This window comes from Leptidea sinapis, chromosome 32 (genome assembly GCF_905404315.1).
Source record: "Leptidea sinapis chromosome 32, ilLepSina1.1, whole genome shotgun sequence".
Taxonomy (NCBI): Eukaryota; Metazoa; Arthropoda; class Insecta; order Lepidoptera; family Pieridae; genus Leptidea; species Leptidea sinapis.
Window position 1 is genome coordinate 6,599,612 of NC_066296.1, and position 18,810 is coordinate 6,618,421.

An 18,810-nucleotide genomic window follows, 5' to 3' on the forward strand; every position below is an offset into this window, starting at 1 on the left:
CAAATATCTATATTCATCATATAAATGCTTGCACCTACCGGGATTCGAACCCGGGACCTCTAGCTTAGTAGGTAGGATCGCCAACCACTCGGCTATACAGGTTGTCAGCATTACAGCCATTGTAAAATACTCTATTTTAATGAAATGAGTGGCCGTTGAGTTTCTTATATGTTTTTCTCGAGATCTCAACTTTTTACGAATATATGGTAAATTCAGTAATTTAAAAGAAATATTTATAGTGATGTTTCAGGAGCGCTTAGTTTAAGCCTATTTGAATAAAGTTTATTTGACTTTGACTTTGCAATACTTAATTTTTTTTTAAATATATTCTAAAATAATCGTAAACATTCGAATACCAACTGGAATTTTTATATCTTCAAAATAATTCCAATTTATGCTGAAAAAAATTTGCTTAAAATTTATTATATAGTCGCGCCAAAAAGGGAACCGCCATAATCGTGACGTCATAATAACATAAACAAAGAAACGTGAAATGCTGTGAAAAAATGACTTTTCATCTTTTTTTTGATCGTTGATCTGTTGCTAAATCAATTGTTAAAAAAATTGTTTCTGCTATAGTGACGTCACAAAATGGTGGTCGGCGTTTTCAGTCACGTGACATACACTACAGATTATAAAACTATAATTTTCAATTTGAAAATATAAATAACTCTCATGTTTTTGTAATAAAATTAGTGTTGAATTAGTATTTGTAATGGCAAAAAAAACTATAAATAACAAACTTTCATAATTAAATTTTGATAGATGTAACTCACCTATTGCTTGCAACACCAAATGATGAGAGGTTTTTTTTTTACTTTGAACTGTATATTTAAAAAAAGCTGAGCGGTCTGTGAGTGGCACTGCATTATAATTAGCAGGGCTTCTCACTTTTCACCAGGTGAACTCATAATCAAACAAATTAAAAAAAATGTCAAAAAAATTAAAAAAAAACTTCGTGTGGACCCTTAACATTTAGGGGGATGAAAAATAGATGTTGTCCGATTCTCAGACCTACCCAATACGCACTCTAAATTTCATGAGAATCGGTCAAGCCGTTTCGGTGGAGTTCAAAGTTTAACACCATGAGACGAGAATTTTATATATTAGATTTAGAGATTGAAGTAGGTTGCAAAAATTTGCCCAAAAGACGGCTAGGATATAAATGGATTCGTTATAGAGTTCCAATACCTACCCTTGGTCGAAGTTTTTATTAAAATAATTGAAATATGATTCGTTATAGGCGTTTTACTATCAGTTTCATATACGTAATGATTATCTAACATATGAAATTCTCGTGTCGCGGTGTTTGTTATCAAACTCCTCCGAAAAGGCTGAACCGATTTATATGAAATTTTGTTTGTAGTGTTGAATAGGTCTGAGAATCCACCAATATTTTTCATACCCCTAAATAATAAGGGTGTAACCACCCCTAAATACTTTGTTTTATTTTTTAACATTTTTTTTATTTTATTATGATTCATCAATGAAAAATATATACAACTTCAAATTTTCACCCTTCTACGTTAAACTCCGATTTTTTAATCACGATTTTTATATTATTCTGTACCATCGACAGATCCGCTATAGGGGTTGCAAGATGGCAATCGAATATAATTATTGTAGTACGATGAATTTTATATACAATACATTTGGTTGATCCGAGAACATCTATTTTTTATACGCCAAAAACTTTAAATATTTTTTTTTATATTAAAAGTGATATAAAATATGACAATACAACGATATAAAGATATGACAATACAGTGTTTGGTGGCTCAGCTGGTTTCTGTATAAAAATAATTCATTGTTTGTTGAATAAACAAAATCAATAACTATGTTTGTATACCATTACAATTTGACGAGATACCGAGTTACTTTCATCAGTCGATCTGTTTTTTTTTTGGCACAATATTCGAGATAACTTATGTGAAATGTTTTAAGAAATTTCATAGTAAGACTATTACATACTTACTAGACCTAAGTGGGATCTTCGTTGCGCCGTTCTACTCATAATTATTTATATATATATATATTTTTTGAAAATAAGGGACGAGAGGAGCAGGACATTCAGCTGATGATAATTGATACGACCTAATGTGTACAATGCAGTGCCGCTAAGGATGCTTGAAAAACCCAAAAATACTGAGCGACACTACAAATTCGCTCGTCACCTTGAGGCATAAGATGTTAAGTCTCATTTGCTCAGTAAATTCACTAGTTACGGCGCCCTTCAGACCAAAACACAGTAACGTTTACACATTACTGCTTCACGGCAGAAATAGGCGCCGTTGTGGTACCCATAATCTAGCTGGGTTCCTGTGCAAAGGAGCCTCCCACTGGTGTATGTACTCGTATTATTAAATAATAAGCAATATACTTGTATCATTTACAATACTATATGTGCTTTCCAATATAACATTATTTCAAAAATTATTGCTACATCTCGCTATTTTTCAAACAGCTCTGATTTTCCACGTTCAAACATTTTACAAAAACTCATTACAACAAAGACCTAATTAGTACCGGCAAAAGGTTTCCCCACGAGTTATGAATATTATAGACATTCATTAGGCGTTGCGTAACACCGTCAGCTGGTCCTCTTGTTAAACGGCTCACGTACCATCAATAAACAATGACAGCTCCTAATCAGCACTCGTTATGCAACCAATGATCTTCACTTAGGGGGCCAATGTCGCGACCCACTCGCACAGCATATCGATCGAGAATGACACATCCGGAGACCACGGAAACATCGCAAAAATCATGATTTCTATATAAGCTGTTACGGTATTTGTTGAAGCATCATTCGGGAGCCAACCGTTGAAGAAGCAACAATGAAATTCGTGTGTGTACTTCTTATTATCACAGTTGCAACGGCTGAGCCTCCTCGCTACAGGCTGGCAAGGTTCAGATCAGAGAGACAAGAAGTTGAAAGCGCGCCCTACCCACCAGCTGGATACAGGCCTGAAAAGGAGTTCAATCTTCCACCTCGCCAAGAATCACCCCCAGCCACATCATATGGCGTACCTGCGAATAGTTACGGAGCACCTTTCAACACTTATTTAACCCCGCAGAAAGAATACGGCGCCCCTGAAGATACTACTGAAGCAGTAGAAAAAGTAGAAACCAAAGCGAAGTTGGAAGAAGAACCCAATAAGGATGCAGAAGTGATCAGTTCTCAAGGTGCTTATTACGTATTGCTTCCAGGATCTCAGCTACAAAGGGTACAATTCAAGACTGAGAATGATGTGCGAAACATGGCGTATACAGCCAGGTTGCAGTATAAACAAGAAGACCGTGCTCCAATATTCGTGTACACTGCAGTACCACAGTACCAATCGGCAGCGTATGTACAGCTTGTTTGAGCAGCAAATTCTGTGAATTTACAAAGGATTGCTTTGTTGGGGAAAACGCATCGATACGAAAATAAACTAATGTTCATTTGTAACTGCATATCTAGACTAGATTCGCTCGCTTCGATAGATTGTTGTATGGATTTATTTGGTAATATCAGAATTGATAGCTAAATATAATTTTGAACACTGTCTCACATAAAAATTGCCTTTTTACGACTCTTTCTTGTTATTTATGTTCGAATTTCGGCATTTAGTGATCAGCTACAGCGTCATGCATCAGTTTATCAGCAAAGCACTAATTTGTAAAAATGACCTATTTATAAATACAAACCTATATTTTATTTATATTTTTTTTAATTCCTTCATCATCAACGTCATTAGCCGGAAGACGTCCTCTGCTGGACAAAAGTCTTCCCCAAAGATTTCCACGACGATCGGTCCTGCCCTCATCCAACGTATTCCGGCGATCTTCACCAGAATCGTCGGTTCATCTTGTGAGGGGCCTACCAACACTGCGTCTTTCTGTACATGGTCGCCTTCGCTTTACTGCCCCACCAGCCATCTGCCCGTCGAACTATGTGCCCTGCCCACTGCCACTTCAGTTCCGCAATCTTTTTAATTCCTTATTCCTATCAATCTATTAAGAACTATCGTAATTGTACACAATACATCTCCAAATTAATATACCAGATACAACAATAGCGTATGTTCTTTGTTCTTCGTTTATCCTTTTACTGAAAAAATGTATGAGGAATATGTAATATTAGCAGGTTACAATGAACTAATATATAATTTTACATATTATTATTAATCACAGAAGTGAAGGCAATCACTTAAAAAAATTACAAATTGTTTATTTTTGAAAGAGCGACATCTTAACGGCTGCTCCCAATATACTATCTACATATAGATTTAAATGACTACCTTCTACAGTCAGTAATTAGCTGTCAATAATGTGAAGCTGTCCCAATATACTAGATAAGTCATTCTTATCGCCTTATATTGGGACGCGTGAATTGCAATTTCCATACAAACTTTATATCGCTGGTAAGCTATACGTCGTCCCATTGACAGACAGCGTGTACGGATAAGGCGAGTAACCGTCGATAAGTTTATTGAGACAGAAAAGTCAACGATAGTCAAGATTTTTATCTCAAGTAAGAATATTGGAAACTGAATATTGGGAACGGCCGTAATTCAACTTCCTAATATGCAAGTATGTATCGACTGTAGATCCTGTAGATGAAGCCACAACCTGACAGTTGAACAAGACATACAGGATTTATTAACGATATATCACTCGAACGGTTGGCTCAATGGAAGAGCCCTCGAACGGAACGCGAGAAGTTGCGGGTTCGAGTCCCGCATCATTCATAAATTTTGCTTTCAAATTTAATTTGTGTAATTAAACCCAGAAGTGAGGATTTTCATTTTGAAAAAATAACAAATTGTTTAAACTTTCAAAACGAGAGTATTCAAACATTTACTAATTTTATTTTAAAAAACCTGTAAAAAGATGACGAAGACATAATGATACAATTAAAATAAAAGTCCCCGCCCCATTTTTATTTCTTGTAGTATTATTTTGATTTGTTCCTGTTTCGTCCCGCAAAGTTTCTTCCCAGACAAAAAATTCTTGTTTCGCCCCAGATTTTATTCCTGTTTCGTCCCGAAAATAATAAAAATGAATAATTTAATATTTTATTCTTGTTTCGCCCCACTTTTTGTTCCTTATTCGCCCCGGGTAGTAATTTATGTGTTTTACAACATGTTTTTACTTGGCAACCCAGCGTTTTAGTTTCAATTATTAGCAATGTTTAACAGAACATGGGGCACGTCAACGTCACACATTGTTCGAGACTGGCTCGGGTATTCCCACTTGGGCTTAGTATTAGTTGCCGCACTTTGCGACTACGCCTGTGGTATCTAGTTGGAGCGCAGCGGAGACCAATCCTTAATCTAAGTGTTTATCATTGCTATTTATGCCATATAAGCAAAATATTAGATTAAATCTTCAGGTTCCTATGATGATAACATTTATTCAATTTTAGCACATCATTATTGGAACGAAGTTCCATACGGCAGGTTTGGAGGAGATAGGGATTTTGCTGCGGGACCGAACTGAAAAAAATGTGATAGTAAAACCGTAAGAAAAAGTGCGTGGAATAAAACGGTTAAATGAGACGTGCGCGCGCAGGCGCGATACCGTATACACAAGCGATTAGTGTATAATACCTTTCTCTTTCTCCTTTTTTGTAATTATTTCTATTTCTATGTAATATGTTGTCAAACAAAAATAAAGAGACATATTTTGTTATTTTAATTGATAATTTGGATTACGATTTTTTTTTATTTTACGTAATTTATTATTTCCTAAAATACTGAATTTCCTAAATACTTTCCTGTACTTAAATAAAAACTAATCTACAAAATTTAAGAGAAATATCAAGAAAACCTACATAAAATTGAACACGATTTTTTTTTACAAATTGTTTCGATTCTACATTAGCGGAAGGAACTTCGTTCCTACCTGGTGTCCCACGACACCACATCTTTTATTTTAGTCCTAGAAGTCAAGTTTAACAAACGCTCTATTCAAATAATGAAATCTCCGATCATTGTTCATCTTAGTGAAAGTCAAAAACGAACAAATTAACACATGAATAAAAATTACCATAAACGGTTGCGTTGAAAATTTCAACACTAAAAGACACATGAAATGAAAGGAAATTTCGAAGTTCTCTGTAATTGTTGTTAAATGTGAAGTAATTATAAATGTCGAATACTTACGAGTTGTCATGTTACTTACGGCCGTTCCCAATATACTAACTTCTACTGTCAGTAATTAGCTGTCAATAATCTGAAGCTGTCCCAATATACCCGATAAGTCATTCTTATCGCCTTATATTGGGACGCGTGAATTGCAATTTCCATTTAAACTTTATATCGCTGGTAAGCTATACTTTGTCCCATTGACAGACAGCGTGTACGGATAAGGTGAAATACCGTCGATAAGTTTATTATTTTATCTCAAGTAAGAGATAGACTGAATATTGGGAATGGCCGATAGTGGTTCGGATTCAGATTCGGTAATAAGAATTCGGATGAGTTAACTATGGGGTAAAAGGCGTTATGCTCATTTCTTGTTGGTTATTGATCAACTGGTTATAGTCTGACTGATATATCACTTATTGAAAGTCAAAAACAAGCACTTTGCCAAGGAATACGATGGTGCAACACAATCCGCAGTTCATGATAAAGTCAGTGTTACAGTTAACGTTACATCTGACTTAAACCGTAACTATAACAGCTAATATGACGCAAACCGGCCCAGCCTAGCCTAATATTTTGGCACTCAGAAAGATTTTATTTTTCTTAATTAAATGTGACCTTTTCTTTATCCCTGACAATATATCTACAATTTCCGTGATTATCGGTCGATACGTATTTATCGTAATATATATAACGGACTATAATATATATATGGACTCCTAAACCATTTCAATAGGGATGGAGTGCAGTTTAGTCCAACTTGAGAGATAGGATAGTTTTTATTTCGATTTGAGACCCATAATTATATTTTTAATCCCAATATTTGTTTTGTATGGACATATTTTCTATGAGAGAATTTATTGACACACGGTTTGGCAGTTCTGCTGTGAAACAATTTCATTTTAACAACAGGAAGCACAATTTACGAAATAGTTCTTGATGTTATAAAATATCAAAGTCACAGTCAAAAAAATCTTTATTCACTGCAAAACTTTATAAGTTATTTAGTGCAAGTCAAGATGAAGTACAAGAGTTACAATAGCATTCAAATGAGTATAACAATATTCATTAACAAAATTTAGAACATTAATTCTAACTATCTTTATCATTCAAATAATCTTTCACATTATAATAGGCCTTAGATGTTAATTTATTTTTTACGATACATTTAAATTTTTTAATAGGTAATATTTTAATATCATTTGGGAGTTTATTATAAAATATAACACAATCCACTTTAAAAGATTTAGCGATTTTACGGAGCCTAGTAGATGGAATTGCGAGTTTATGCTTGTTTCGAGTATATCGAGAATATTATTGACAAATTCATAAAAAAATCAGTATTTTATTTATTATGTACAGAACAACGTCTGTCGGGTCAGCTAGTTATATTATAAAGTTACGATTATAACTATAAATTAACTACACTTGATATTGAATAGAAGTTCTTATCCTGGTTATACGAAATCCGAAACTTTGTCTAGGCTAGAACAATATTATGTTACTACAAGGAACAACTATTAGATTAGAGATACCTTACAAATGCAGATAATTACTTAATCAGCAGGATCAAACAATCTTGACGTATCATCCTGATAACACCGCATTAGAAAACTCTTTCCATAGTTTGGTTGTTCGTCGCAGAAACAATCTTGAAAACCACATATTATAGTATATCTATACTAATATTATAAGTTTGTTTGTTACGCTTTAACGCCGGAGCTACTGAACCTATTTTGATGAAATTTGGTTCAGCGATAGGCGTGAGCTTGGGAAATGACATAGGTATAGATATTTTATCCCGGAAAAATCCATGGTTCCCGAGGGATTAACGAAATATTTAAATTCAAGTCGATGAGCTATATATACGCATAGTAAGTTTGATTTTCCATAGCAATCTTCCTCGAAATAAGATTCATATAATATGTTGGAAACGGGAGCGAAAACGGGAACCGGAACTGGAATAGGACATGAGATAATCTTCAATTCTAAACTTCCTTATTATTTTTATAAACCCTTTATCTACGCGGATGAAGTCGCGGGCATCGGCTAGTATAATATATTATAGATCAGAAAATTCAAAACGAATCCATTACTTAATTACGCCATGTTACGGAGTAGGAGGATAAACGAGCTAAGGATAGTGCTGACAAGGTTGTACGCGCTTATTTTGTAGGTGCCCTCGTCACATCAGCTTGGAGCACCACACAAGGAAACCATTTCCACCATTGATAGTATGGAAAAAAAATCCTTGTAAGCCGCACTCGTAAAGTAAGACCAAATTAGCTATTAATATACAAATTATTTAAGTTTTCTTTAGTGTTAATTCCGCCAATATTTGTCTTTAAAACAATTCGACACGTGTTTCGCCTCTACACGAGGCATCCTCAGGACGTGTTGTCTCGCCAAAATCTGGCACGAGACTCTACATATAGATAGTATAATTATGGATTTCCGCAAAGTAACGCCTAATTCAATAAATTTTATTAATAAACTATGTATCACCAATAGAGGTAGTCTGTCTGGAAGCATTTACAGTTTTACTCTCATCTCTGGTGGTTCATGCCAGTAGAAGAAGTGTTTGAATCTCTGCGAATTCTGCGCATTATGTGCCTTTCAAAAAGCCATTCTTCCTTGGTCAATAATAAAAATTCGACCCTCAGCCCCTGCATGTATGGAATTGGTACACAGGCTACTACTACCAGTGGGAGGCTCCTTTGCACAGGATGCCGGCTAGTTTATGGGTACCACAACGGCGCCCATTTCTGCCGTGAAGCAGTAATGTGTAAACATTACTGTATTACGGTCTGAAGGGCGCTGTAACTAGTGAAATTACTGGGCAAATGAGACTTAACATCTTATGTCTCAAGGTGACGAGTGCAATTGTAGACCACTCAGAATTTTTGGGTTTTTCAAGAATCCTGAGCGGCACTGCGTTGTTATGGGCAAGACGCATCAATTTTCATCAGCTGAACATCCTGCTCGTCTCGTCCCATAAAGAAAGGCTTAACTCAATATTTTTTGGTGTGAATTAAGCGCACCCATAAGGTATATATGGGGTGTCTACTACTAAGTGTGGTTCAATTAAGTGCGGGTACTGTTTTAATGCTCTTTTAACTTGAAAGGTGTTTCAAGATAATATTACGACCATAATTACGTACTGATTAACAAGGTTTAACAAGTCTTACTAGTCTAGTCAAGTTAACAATCCTAACACAGGACTTAAAAGCTTTACAAAAGTAGCAAAAACCATTAAATCGTCTAGGTAGCGTCTAGGTGTCATAAAATTTGCCGGAATTCTCGGAGGTATTAGCTTTGCACATGCAATAATTTCAAAAACAAAGAATTTTGTAAAGTAGATCTTGAGCCAATGCTTTCAAGGTTTATATTTCTATTTCAAGGCTAACATTGAATACAGATCCACATCAAAAAATACTAAGACGACTTTTGTTGATAAAACTGAATATAAAATGAAGAAAATTTCACTGAGCATATTGAGGAAAGTAATGGATGGCCTTTTATTTTATATCTGCCACCTCCTGCATCTGTCATGATTCAGTATGAAAGGTGCCTGAAGCTACGATCACACACAGGGAGTTAGTTATACCGAAGAAGTACGGGCCTTGTTAGTGCCGAAGTTCAAAGTACAGAGAATCAAATTAAACATGCTCAGTTCAAATCACGACAAATTCAATAAAGTTAATATGTCTGCCTGTCACACACAACGAGTTCTCGCTTCGAGTGCGTAATTGCAGCGAGTATTCGATGTGTCCAGGAATATAGTGAGTGAAATTACTGAGGTAAATGGAATTAACATCATCCCGATACTCATAATTTTATGGTTTCAAGAATCCTTAGCAGTATCTACTGCATTGTAGTGAGCATTTTGTATCACTTACCAAAGCGCGTAGCTTTTCCTCGTCTCATTGTCATTTTTATCATCTTAATATGATACATAAATCCAGTGTCCCGATGATTGTTTCCAGTGAACTCCTAAACTAATGAACGGATTTTAATGTAGATTAATTCATGGAGTGCAGTTTAGTCCAACTTAAGACATAGGATTGTTTTTATTTCGAATTGGGACCAATAATTGTGTTTATTTCCAATATTTGTTTTGGATGGACATATTTTCTATGAGAGCAATGATTGACGCACGGTTTGACAGTTCTGCTGTGAAACAATTTTATTATAACAACAGGGAGCATATTTCATGAAATAATTCTTGATGTTACGAAATATTATTGACACATTCATAAAAAAACAGTATGTTATTTATTATGTACAGAACAACGTCGGTCGGGTCAGCTAATAAACAGAAAACATTTAGTTTTGCCTAAGCGGAAGAGACCCAATAGTGAACGTAGTGTTTAAATTCTCTTTGCCCAAAAGGTAAAACCGTTAACTGTCACCACGGTGCCTCCAGTTCTCAACGCCGCACGTACCCTATGTGTTCTTTTTCAAATCCACTTATGTACCTTTATTCGACGGTCGGTAACGCTCTTGTGATTGTTCTGGGGAGAAGAGAGTATTAATATGCCGAAGTGGTCACTTATACCACCAGGTAACCTATATGTATGCTCGTTTATCTTCCTCTTTCATAAAAAAGTTACCTTATGGTATGAAACCTCTAAGCTAGGGGTTTTAACAGGTTTATATCTACTGGGTCACGCCTTGAAACACCATTTGGTTCTTTTCAACAGTTTTATCGACTTATAAATAAAAACTTTTTATAACACAACTTGAGAACTACTGTCTAGTACCATGTTTTGAGTTGAGGTGAATCACCTCAACGTTTAAAGTAAAAATAATTTCAATCGGCAGATTTTTTTTATGGAATAGGAGGACAAACGAGCGTATGGGTCACCTGTTGTTAAGTGATCACCGCCACCCACAATCTCTTGCAACACCAGAGGAATTACAGGAGCTTTGCCGGCCTTTAAGGAAGGTGTACGCGCTTTTTTTGAAGGTACCCATGTCGTATCGTCCCGGAAACACCGAGGACCGCACAAGGAAGTTCATTCCACAGCTTTGTAGCACTGTGGAGGACCGCCACACATCCAGATGGTCATGTCCAGATGGACAACATTTTCTAGTAAGAGTATGTCTTCAGGCACGCAGCTACATATAATTATCTTTGATGTATATTATAGTTTTACACGCCAGGTTTAGCAGCTACTCATCCAAATCTTCCCTTTTATCTTGAAACCTTCTGGACTCTGAAACTTGTTCGATGTGAGTACTTTGCACTTGAAATCTTAGACTTTCTAATGCTGTTATTAAATTTTAAATCAGTTAAAATCCACGCGGTATAATTATATTATGCCAAACATCTAAAATGAAAATATAATTTGCAATTTGCAAACACGAGGTAACGAGCTTACATTATGCCAATATTAATAACATCCTGTGTTCATTATAATATCATGTCGGAAACATGAATTAATTAAACTTTCGGCACTGTTGGCTTATAATCAATAAATTTATTTTCGTCAAATCTGCGATTAACATTACCCTCACATCTTTATTAATAAAAAAATAAGCAAACTAGTGAAACATACACCTTGGGTTTGTGTCCCGCAAACTGAATAAAAAGGATCTGGATTTTTCTTGGGATTTATTGATTGATTTATTTAAGTGATATATAAATGTGTTAGCTAGTTTGTAAGGTGTCAATTCAATTAAATATGTAACCAAAATTTATGGATGATGCGGGACTCGAACCCGCATCCTCTTCTCCATTTTTCGGTTTCCATCCGAGCGCTGTCTCCAGCTGAGCCAACCATTCGAGTACGCATGGATCGTAAATTTTATTATATCTTGTTCAACTCTCACGTTGTGGCTCCGTCTTCAGGATCTACATTAATATGTTATAACTAATTGTTTAGATTTGAAAGAGTGACTTCTCTAGTGTATTTCCTGATATGCATTTATTGGGATTGAGCAGGTTATCAACTGTAAATACTTTAAAGAATTACACTGCCAGCTTTAGTTTAGCGTAATTCTAACTCCTTTCCTTTCGTTTTGACATGAGCTTTCTAGTGAAGCTGTGCGTCTAATGTCATGCCGAGGTACTTGACTGTTTTCTCATAGGGTGGCTCATTACGTGGCTGTTAATGTAGGCCGGCTGATAGCTTAATCTTTTAGTTTTAATTATATTTTACTCACTAAGCCTGATTCGCCACTTTCTTGTCCAATCATATGATGATGATGATTATGGCTAATTATACTTTACACACAGCTTCTTCTTGCCTATGCCCTATTGCCCTTCCCGTCGTAATGTCACCTGCAAAGTTCCAAAGGTGTTGTTTTCTAGCTCTGAAATATCACAGGTTTAATATAATAACTAAAGGAACGGACCTAGGACACTTCCTTGTGATACTCTATCTTTTATTTCTCTTAATTCAGAGAATGCATCATCTTTTCTGACTCGAAATACTCTGTGAGTGATATATGATTTGATAATATCTGCAAACTGCTTAGGAATCTTGTTTCTTAGTTTATGCATAAATCCTTCATGTCACACTTTATCGAAAGCTTGCGCGAAATCTAAAAATACTGTGTTATATCTACAATCTTTCTTCTCTTCTAGTGCATTTTCCATTGAGCTGATTATTCTATGGAATTGATAAATTGTTCAATTTAATTATTAAAATTAAATATTTAAATTTCCTTCCTGTCTAATTATATTATAATAAATATGTATGTTTAACCCAGATTAAAAAGTGCATAACTATCTTAGCATATATATATATATTAGCATAGCCCTCACTACAAAGGTATGTTGTTGAATTTTGATGAACTATAAAATTTGATCACGGAAAATGGAAATATTTTGATGTGGAAATATTCACATCGAAATATTTCCATCAAACCTCAAACAATGGTGCTCCAAAGCAAACAATTCACTATTCGGGACCTAATAAAACGATTGAGAAAATTTTCAGAACAGATTGGAAATGATGTCCGGAGTACAAAGAGCGTCAACTTATGTGTTCGACTCGCAGTAGATTTCACATAACTTATTTTGTATTCCTTTATTGGCGAGCGTTACTTCGCGCGCCTTTGCCTTTAGAAATATTATTCACGCTTGGCTTGAAACGCGCGTTCGCTTTGTTAAACACGAAAGTACTCAAATATTTAATAAATTATTTTGACTATCTTGTAGGTAAGATTGTTTTTGAAATGTAAGAGCTGCGATCAAATATATACAAGTTTAAAAGTAACGGCCTTAAAACGGAAAGAGAATTTGTACCAACTAGAGAATTAAACCATAGATAATTTAAACGTCTAGATAGAGCTTCTTGCTGCTAGACAACCGATGAAAACAGGCCAGGTTTATTACCTTAGTGTGTGTGACAAGCTATGTCTTACACTCCCGATTTGTATGTCACATTGTGTTAGTGTACTACAAAATAGAGGTTAAATGTGTACTACAAAAATAGAGGTTAAATGTTAACATCAATTTTTCGGCGTTTTCACAGCAGCTGTCACAGTCGATCTAGAAGTATAAATGATGTTAGATGACCACAATTATATTTATGTTTAAATGGTCGAAAAAAAGTAACGCTACAGCACTCTTCAAAGCGTGGGAAAGAAGAACATATCCAAGCAAGATACAGCAAGATGGAAAAGCTAAGCGAATATTTTGTTGCTGTAACCAATTTTGATTGACAAGTCATAAACAGTCAGCCCCGCTTGGAATTAGCACATTAGTATTTTAAATATTAAGCCACTAGCTAACGCACACATTGACAATTGGTCGTGCGTTATCGGGCTGTCAGGTAGTGTATACGCTAGTTTTCGAAGTTATGATCTTTGATGATCTATGATAAACCACATATCTGAGATTAAAACAGGTCAGAGTTTCTTATTATGACGGCCAGTCATTGATAGATTGACAAATGACGGCTGTACAATTATTTGTGCCTATTTGAAGCGCCCGCCACTCGCGAGCGTCCAGAGAACTAGTTTTGACGTATCATTCAAGTGGCTACGAAAGAAACGTAGAATACTCTGAAGTATTTTGCATTTTGGAGTAATTTCGGTTGTTTTCCGTGATATTTATACTTCAGGAATCACGTAATGAAGTACAGTATTTTTTTTTGTAAATAGTTTCCCAACATATTCTATCGTATTTGCTTAGCTTAGGTCGTCATGACTAGTTTTAGTACCACAGACTCTCGCTATTTATTTATTTATTTATTTATTAAAGTAATCAACAGCGTACACAACAATTATTTTTACAAAATTAACCTAGGTTTTACATAAAGCCACTAAGGATTACATAAATTTTAAATTATAAAAAGAAATCATATATTAACAGAATAGACTTAAAAATGTACTGTATATACTAACAAATAAAAGATTACAATAGCGCGCGCGTGTCTGTGTGTGTGTGTGCGTGTGTGGTGTGTGTATGCGTGTGTGGTGTGTGTGTGTGCGTGTGTGTTTGTGTGTGTTGCGTTACCTATTATTATTATTTTTTACGATGATGTTTTATTATTTCTGTTTTTAACTTAATTTTTGATAAGTGAAATACGTCAAACTCAGCGTACTGTTTATTATAAATTCGTGACAGACGCGGAATTATGGAATTTTGGGCATAATTTGTATTAGGTTTGGGAACATGTAAAAGGCGCGTGTGACGCGATCTTAAAGATTGAGCGTTTAATGAAAAGGCTGACAGTAGACTAGGGCAGTCGATGGAGCCACTCAAAATTGCTTGCAGAAGTAACATGTCACTTTGATTCCTTCTTTGTTCCAGTGTGTCGATACCATAGTGAGAACACGCTTCCTCATAACTTTAAAATCTTTAAAAGTTAAGTATTTAATAAACTGTTTCTATGGTTTCAAGCCTTTCGATATGTATAATATATTGGGGTGTCCAGTCATTACATGCGTATTCAAGAATACTCCGGACGTACGCAAAGTAAAGTGCCTTTATACATTCCAGATTACTGAAGGAACGGGTCACTCGTTTTATGAAACCTAGTTGTTTGAAAGCTCTATTTGCTACATTATCAACGTGCTCATTCATTGAAAACTTAGCATCGATTTGGATACCCAGGTCTCTAACCGCAGTCACTCTGGGTATACATTTGCCATTAATTTTGAAGTTAAATTCAATTATATTTTTTTTACGAGTCAGAGTAATATGATGGCACTTTTTAACATTAACTATAATTCTGTTCCTTGCGTAGTATTCTGTCAGTGCATTTAGGTCATGTTGTAGTTTATGACAATCGTCAAGTGAACGTATTTTGACAAATATTTTTGTGTCGTCAGCGAACATTAAATACTGTGCAAGGTGGAAGCAACTTCCAATATCAAATAGGTAAGCGTTATATAAAAGCGGACCTAGGATAGACCCCTGTGGTACTCCTGAGGGTATTATTGCAAAGTTACTTCTAGCACTACCCGTCACAACTGCCTGCATACGGTTCTTAATGTATGAAGTAAACCACCGAAGTAAGCTCCCATTTACGCCTAGTACGCTTAGTTTTTGCAGTAGAATTACGTGATCTACTCGGTCAAATGCTTTTTCTAAATCCGTGTAGATCACATCCACTTGATATTTCTCGTCCATGCTCTGTACTACGTAATCCGTAAAAACAGCTAAATTTGTAACGGTAGAACGGTTCTTCATAAATCCGTGCTGCTCGTAGGGAATAGATTTAGTTATAATGGGGCATATGTATCTATAGACAACTGTTTCGAATAACTTACTCATTGCGTTCAGAATCGATATGGGCCGGTAATTCTCTATTTGGACTCTTGATCCGCTTTTATGTAACGGTACTATAAGTGCTTCTTTCCACACATCAGGGAAACTACTGAAGACGTTAATGGAGAGATTAAATATTATGGATAGCGGTAAGGCTAAATTGTTAGCACACTTGTTTAAAAAATCGGTGGGATTCCATCACTGCCAGCTCCCTTATTAGTTTTTAAAGCTTTAAGCAATTTACGAACCTCATATACACTTATAGTAATTTTGCAAATGGTTTCATTATGATTCAAGTTTAGAGAACTTGGTTCATCGTACGAGTTTGCTGGTTTTACAAAGATGCTCTCAAAGTATTGACTGAATCCATTACAAACTGAAGTTTCACCTGTGTAAGTACTATTACCAAGTGTAAGCTTAGTGGGGTATCCTTGTTCGCTGTTTCTAAGGGATTTAGTATAAGAGAAGAGAAGTTTAGGATCTTTACGAATGAAGCATTGCATACGCTCAGTGTAGTTTTTGTAACACCTGCTCTGTACGAGTTTTTGGCGAGCCCTGAGCATAACAAACTCGTCGTAATCACGAGGATTTTTATCTTTTTTCCATTGTCTATGCTTTTGAAGCTTCTCTTGCACTATATGAATTAGAGACTTAGAATACCACACAGGGAAATTAGTTTTATGTTTAACTTTAACTGGTATAAATTTAATTATTGTTTCGTTTAGAATGGAATAAAAAAGTTTAATTGTTTCATTAATTGAATCAGCTACTAGTAATTCGTGCCAATTGATTTGTGATAAGAATTCATTAATTTTGATATAGTCCCCATTATAGAAATTGGGCCTATTGACGGGTTTTTGACGAATATTACGAATTAGTGAGTTCGAGAGATTAAATTCTAGACATTGATGATATACATCTTCTGTAACGAGGAGAGTAAGGCAGTGGTGAACTTCAAAGTCAATGTTGCTAAATAATAGATCTAAGGTGTTTCGCTTACTGTTCGAGATAGTGTTTTGTTGTTTCAAACCAGAGAGGTTACAAATATCTAAAATATTTACAAAAGCATTTTGCAATTCCACTGGGCCACGTTTTTGCAGTGTAGGTCCGGAGTCAGTCCACGTGACATTTGGTAAGTTAAAATCGCCACATAAAATGAAATAGTCATTGGGATGGGTTGCCAAAACTTCTGCGAGTCGAGAATAGATTGATTCGAGTCTTGTAGGTAACTGTGAGTCAGGTGGTGCATATACTAATCCGATATGGATGTTGCGGTTCCCCGAAATTTTGAGAGTTTCAGCTGGTATAGTTGCCCACAAGGATTCGACGCCAGGACAGGCCCACTCGCGTTGATGTTGGACATGCATCTTCTTAGAAGCACATAGTAGGACTCCCCCTCCCATTTTTTTAGTAGATGTTCCCTGGTTTCGGTCACAACGTAAAATGTCATATCTATTGTCACAGATCTCACTATCATAGATACCGTTAGTCAGCCATGATTCTGTTATTAAAATTATGTCATAATCGTGGTTAAGTATGTTTTGTCTAAATTCATTTGTTTTAGTGCGTAAGCCACGCACATTTTGGTATAGTATTTCTATTATATTAGCGCCCTTGCGTGTGCAATAAGTACCAAAATATAGAAAAATTATATATGTATAATATGGACAGTAATGTAAGTAAGTTAAGATAAGCTAAATTGTACGGATACTTAAGGTAACATTTGCTTGATGTTCGAAACGGAATAATTTTGATGTTTCTTTTAAAAGTAGAATGGGTGTGGTAACAATATTGTTTAATGTCTGATTTGTGAAGTTGGGTGCAAGTTAAAAAAGAAATATATTTTGTGTAAGAGATAATAAAGTGTGTATGTGTTAATTTATGAATGTAAGTGTTAGTGTATTGAGTGTGATTAAGTAGGAGTTTATTATGTTGTGGAATTTTACAGAAAACGCTAGTAATCTTGAGCAACAAGAAAATACAAATAACCAAATTAACTGTAAAAAGATAACTCAAAAATAGTTTAACGCACAGAGTCACTTTATCTTGGCTAAATCCTTTTCGAGACGAATGTAAAGGGCCGGCGATTCTTCGTTTTTTCTTAAAAAAATGTGACAATTCCTAACCCAAACAAACTTGTACGCTTTCTCCTTTGCTAAATTTTTAGTTGTTTTTAATAACTGTTTGTTTTCAGGGGTTAGGTGCTCGTTTACGAAAAAATTTTTCTCAGTTCCACCGATGCCTATATCTCTGGTGCAGATGCCCTTGTTGTTTTTCAGGCCAGAGAGTATTTTATCTTTGAAAAGACGGTCCGCTAGCTTGGCTACAATGGGTTTAGGTCTACCAGCTATGGCTTTCTGAGGCTGGACGCGATGTGCAAAGTCAATATCCCCACGGTTCAGCACCACGCCAGCGTATTCAGCAATTTTCAGTACTAAGTCGACAGGCGATTCACTACTGGTTTGTGGCAACCCTACAATTTCCAGGTTATTCATTCTCGCCTGTTGCTGCTGTCTACAAAACTGTGAACGCAGTTCCAATAGTTGATCCTCCGACACGCTGATACGTTCCTGCAGTGTACGTACGTCACTCTTAAGATGGTCGTTTTCGTCCTGAAGTTGACTATAGGAAGTCTGCAACTGAGACATTTGGGAAGATAACGAAGCTATTTCATTTTTTAATTCGGTAAAGATAGTAGCTTTTAATTCTTCAACAATTTCATATTTAATCGACTGCAGCTTGGCGTCTAGAATGTTTTCCAAACGATTAATTATTAGGTTTGCATCCTTATCTATCGAGGCTGCAGGGACATCGCATACAGACACTGAGATGTCGGAATTGGCGGCTACAGTTCGCGCAGTTTTGTTTATTTTTTCTACTCGTACTGGTGTGTTACTGTTATCTCCACCTTTTCGCTCATTTGCCACGCATTTAGGGCACTTCCACTGCGTT

At 35.7% G+C, this 18,810-nt stretch overlaps 2 protein-coding genes across 2 annotated transcripts in view; one reads left to right on the forward strand and one right to left on the reverse strand.

Moving 5' to 3' along the window:
• LOC126974412 (uncharacterized) overlaps positions 1-18,810 on the reverse strand; it is a 375,370-nt gene that overhangs the window by 192,720 nt on the left and 163,840 nt on the right. The window lies entirely within an intron of this gene.
• Positions 2,811-3,700, forward strand: LOC126974493 (uncharacterized). The gene has a single exon (XM_050822009.1). The coding sequence runs from the start codon at positions 2,838-2,840 to the stop codon at positions 3,366-3,368; it is 531 nt and encodes a 176-aa protein (XP_050677966.1). The 5' UTR covers positions 2,811-2,837; the 3' UTR covers positions 3,369-3,700.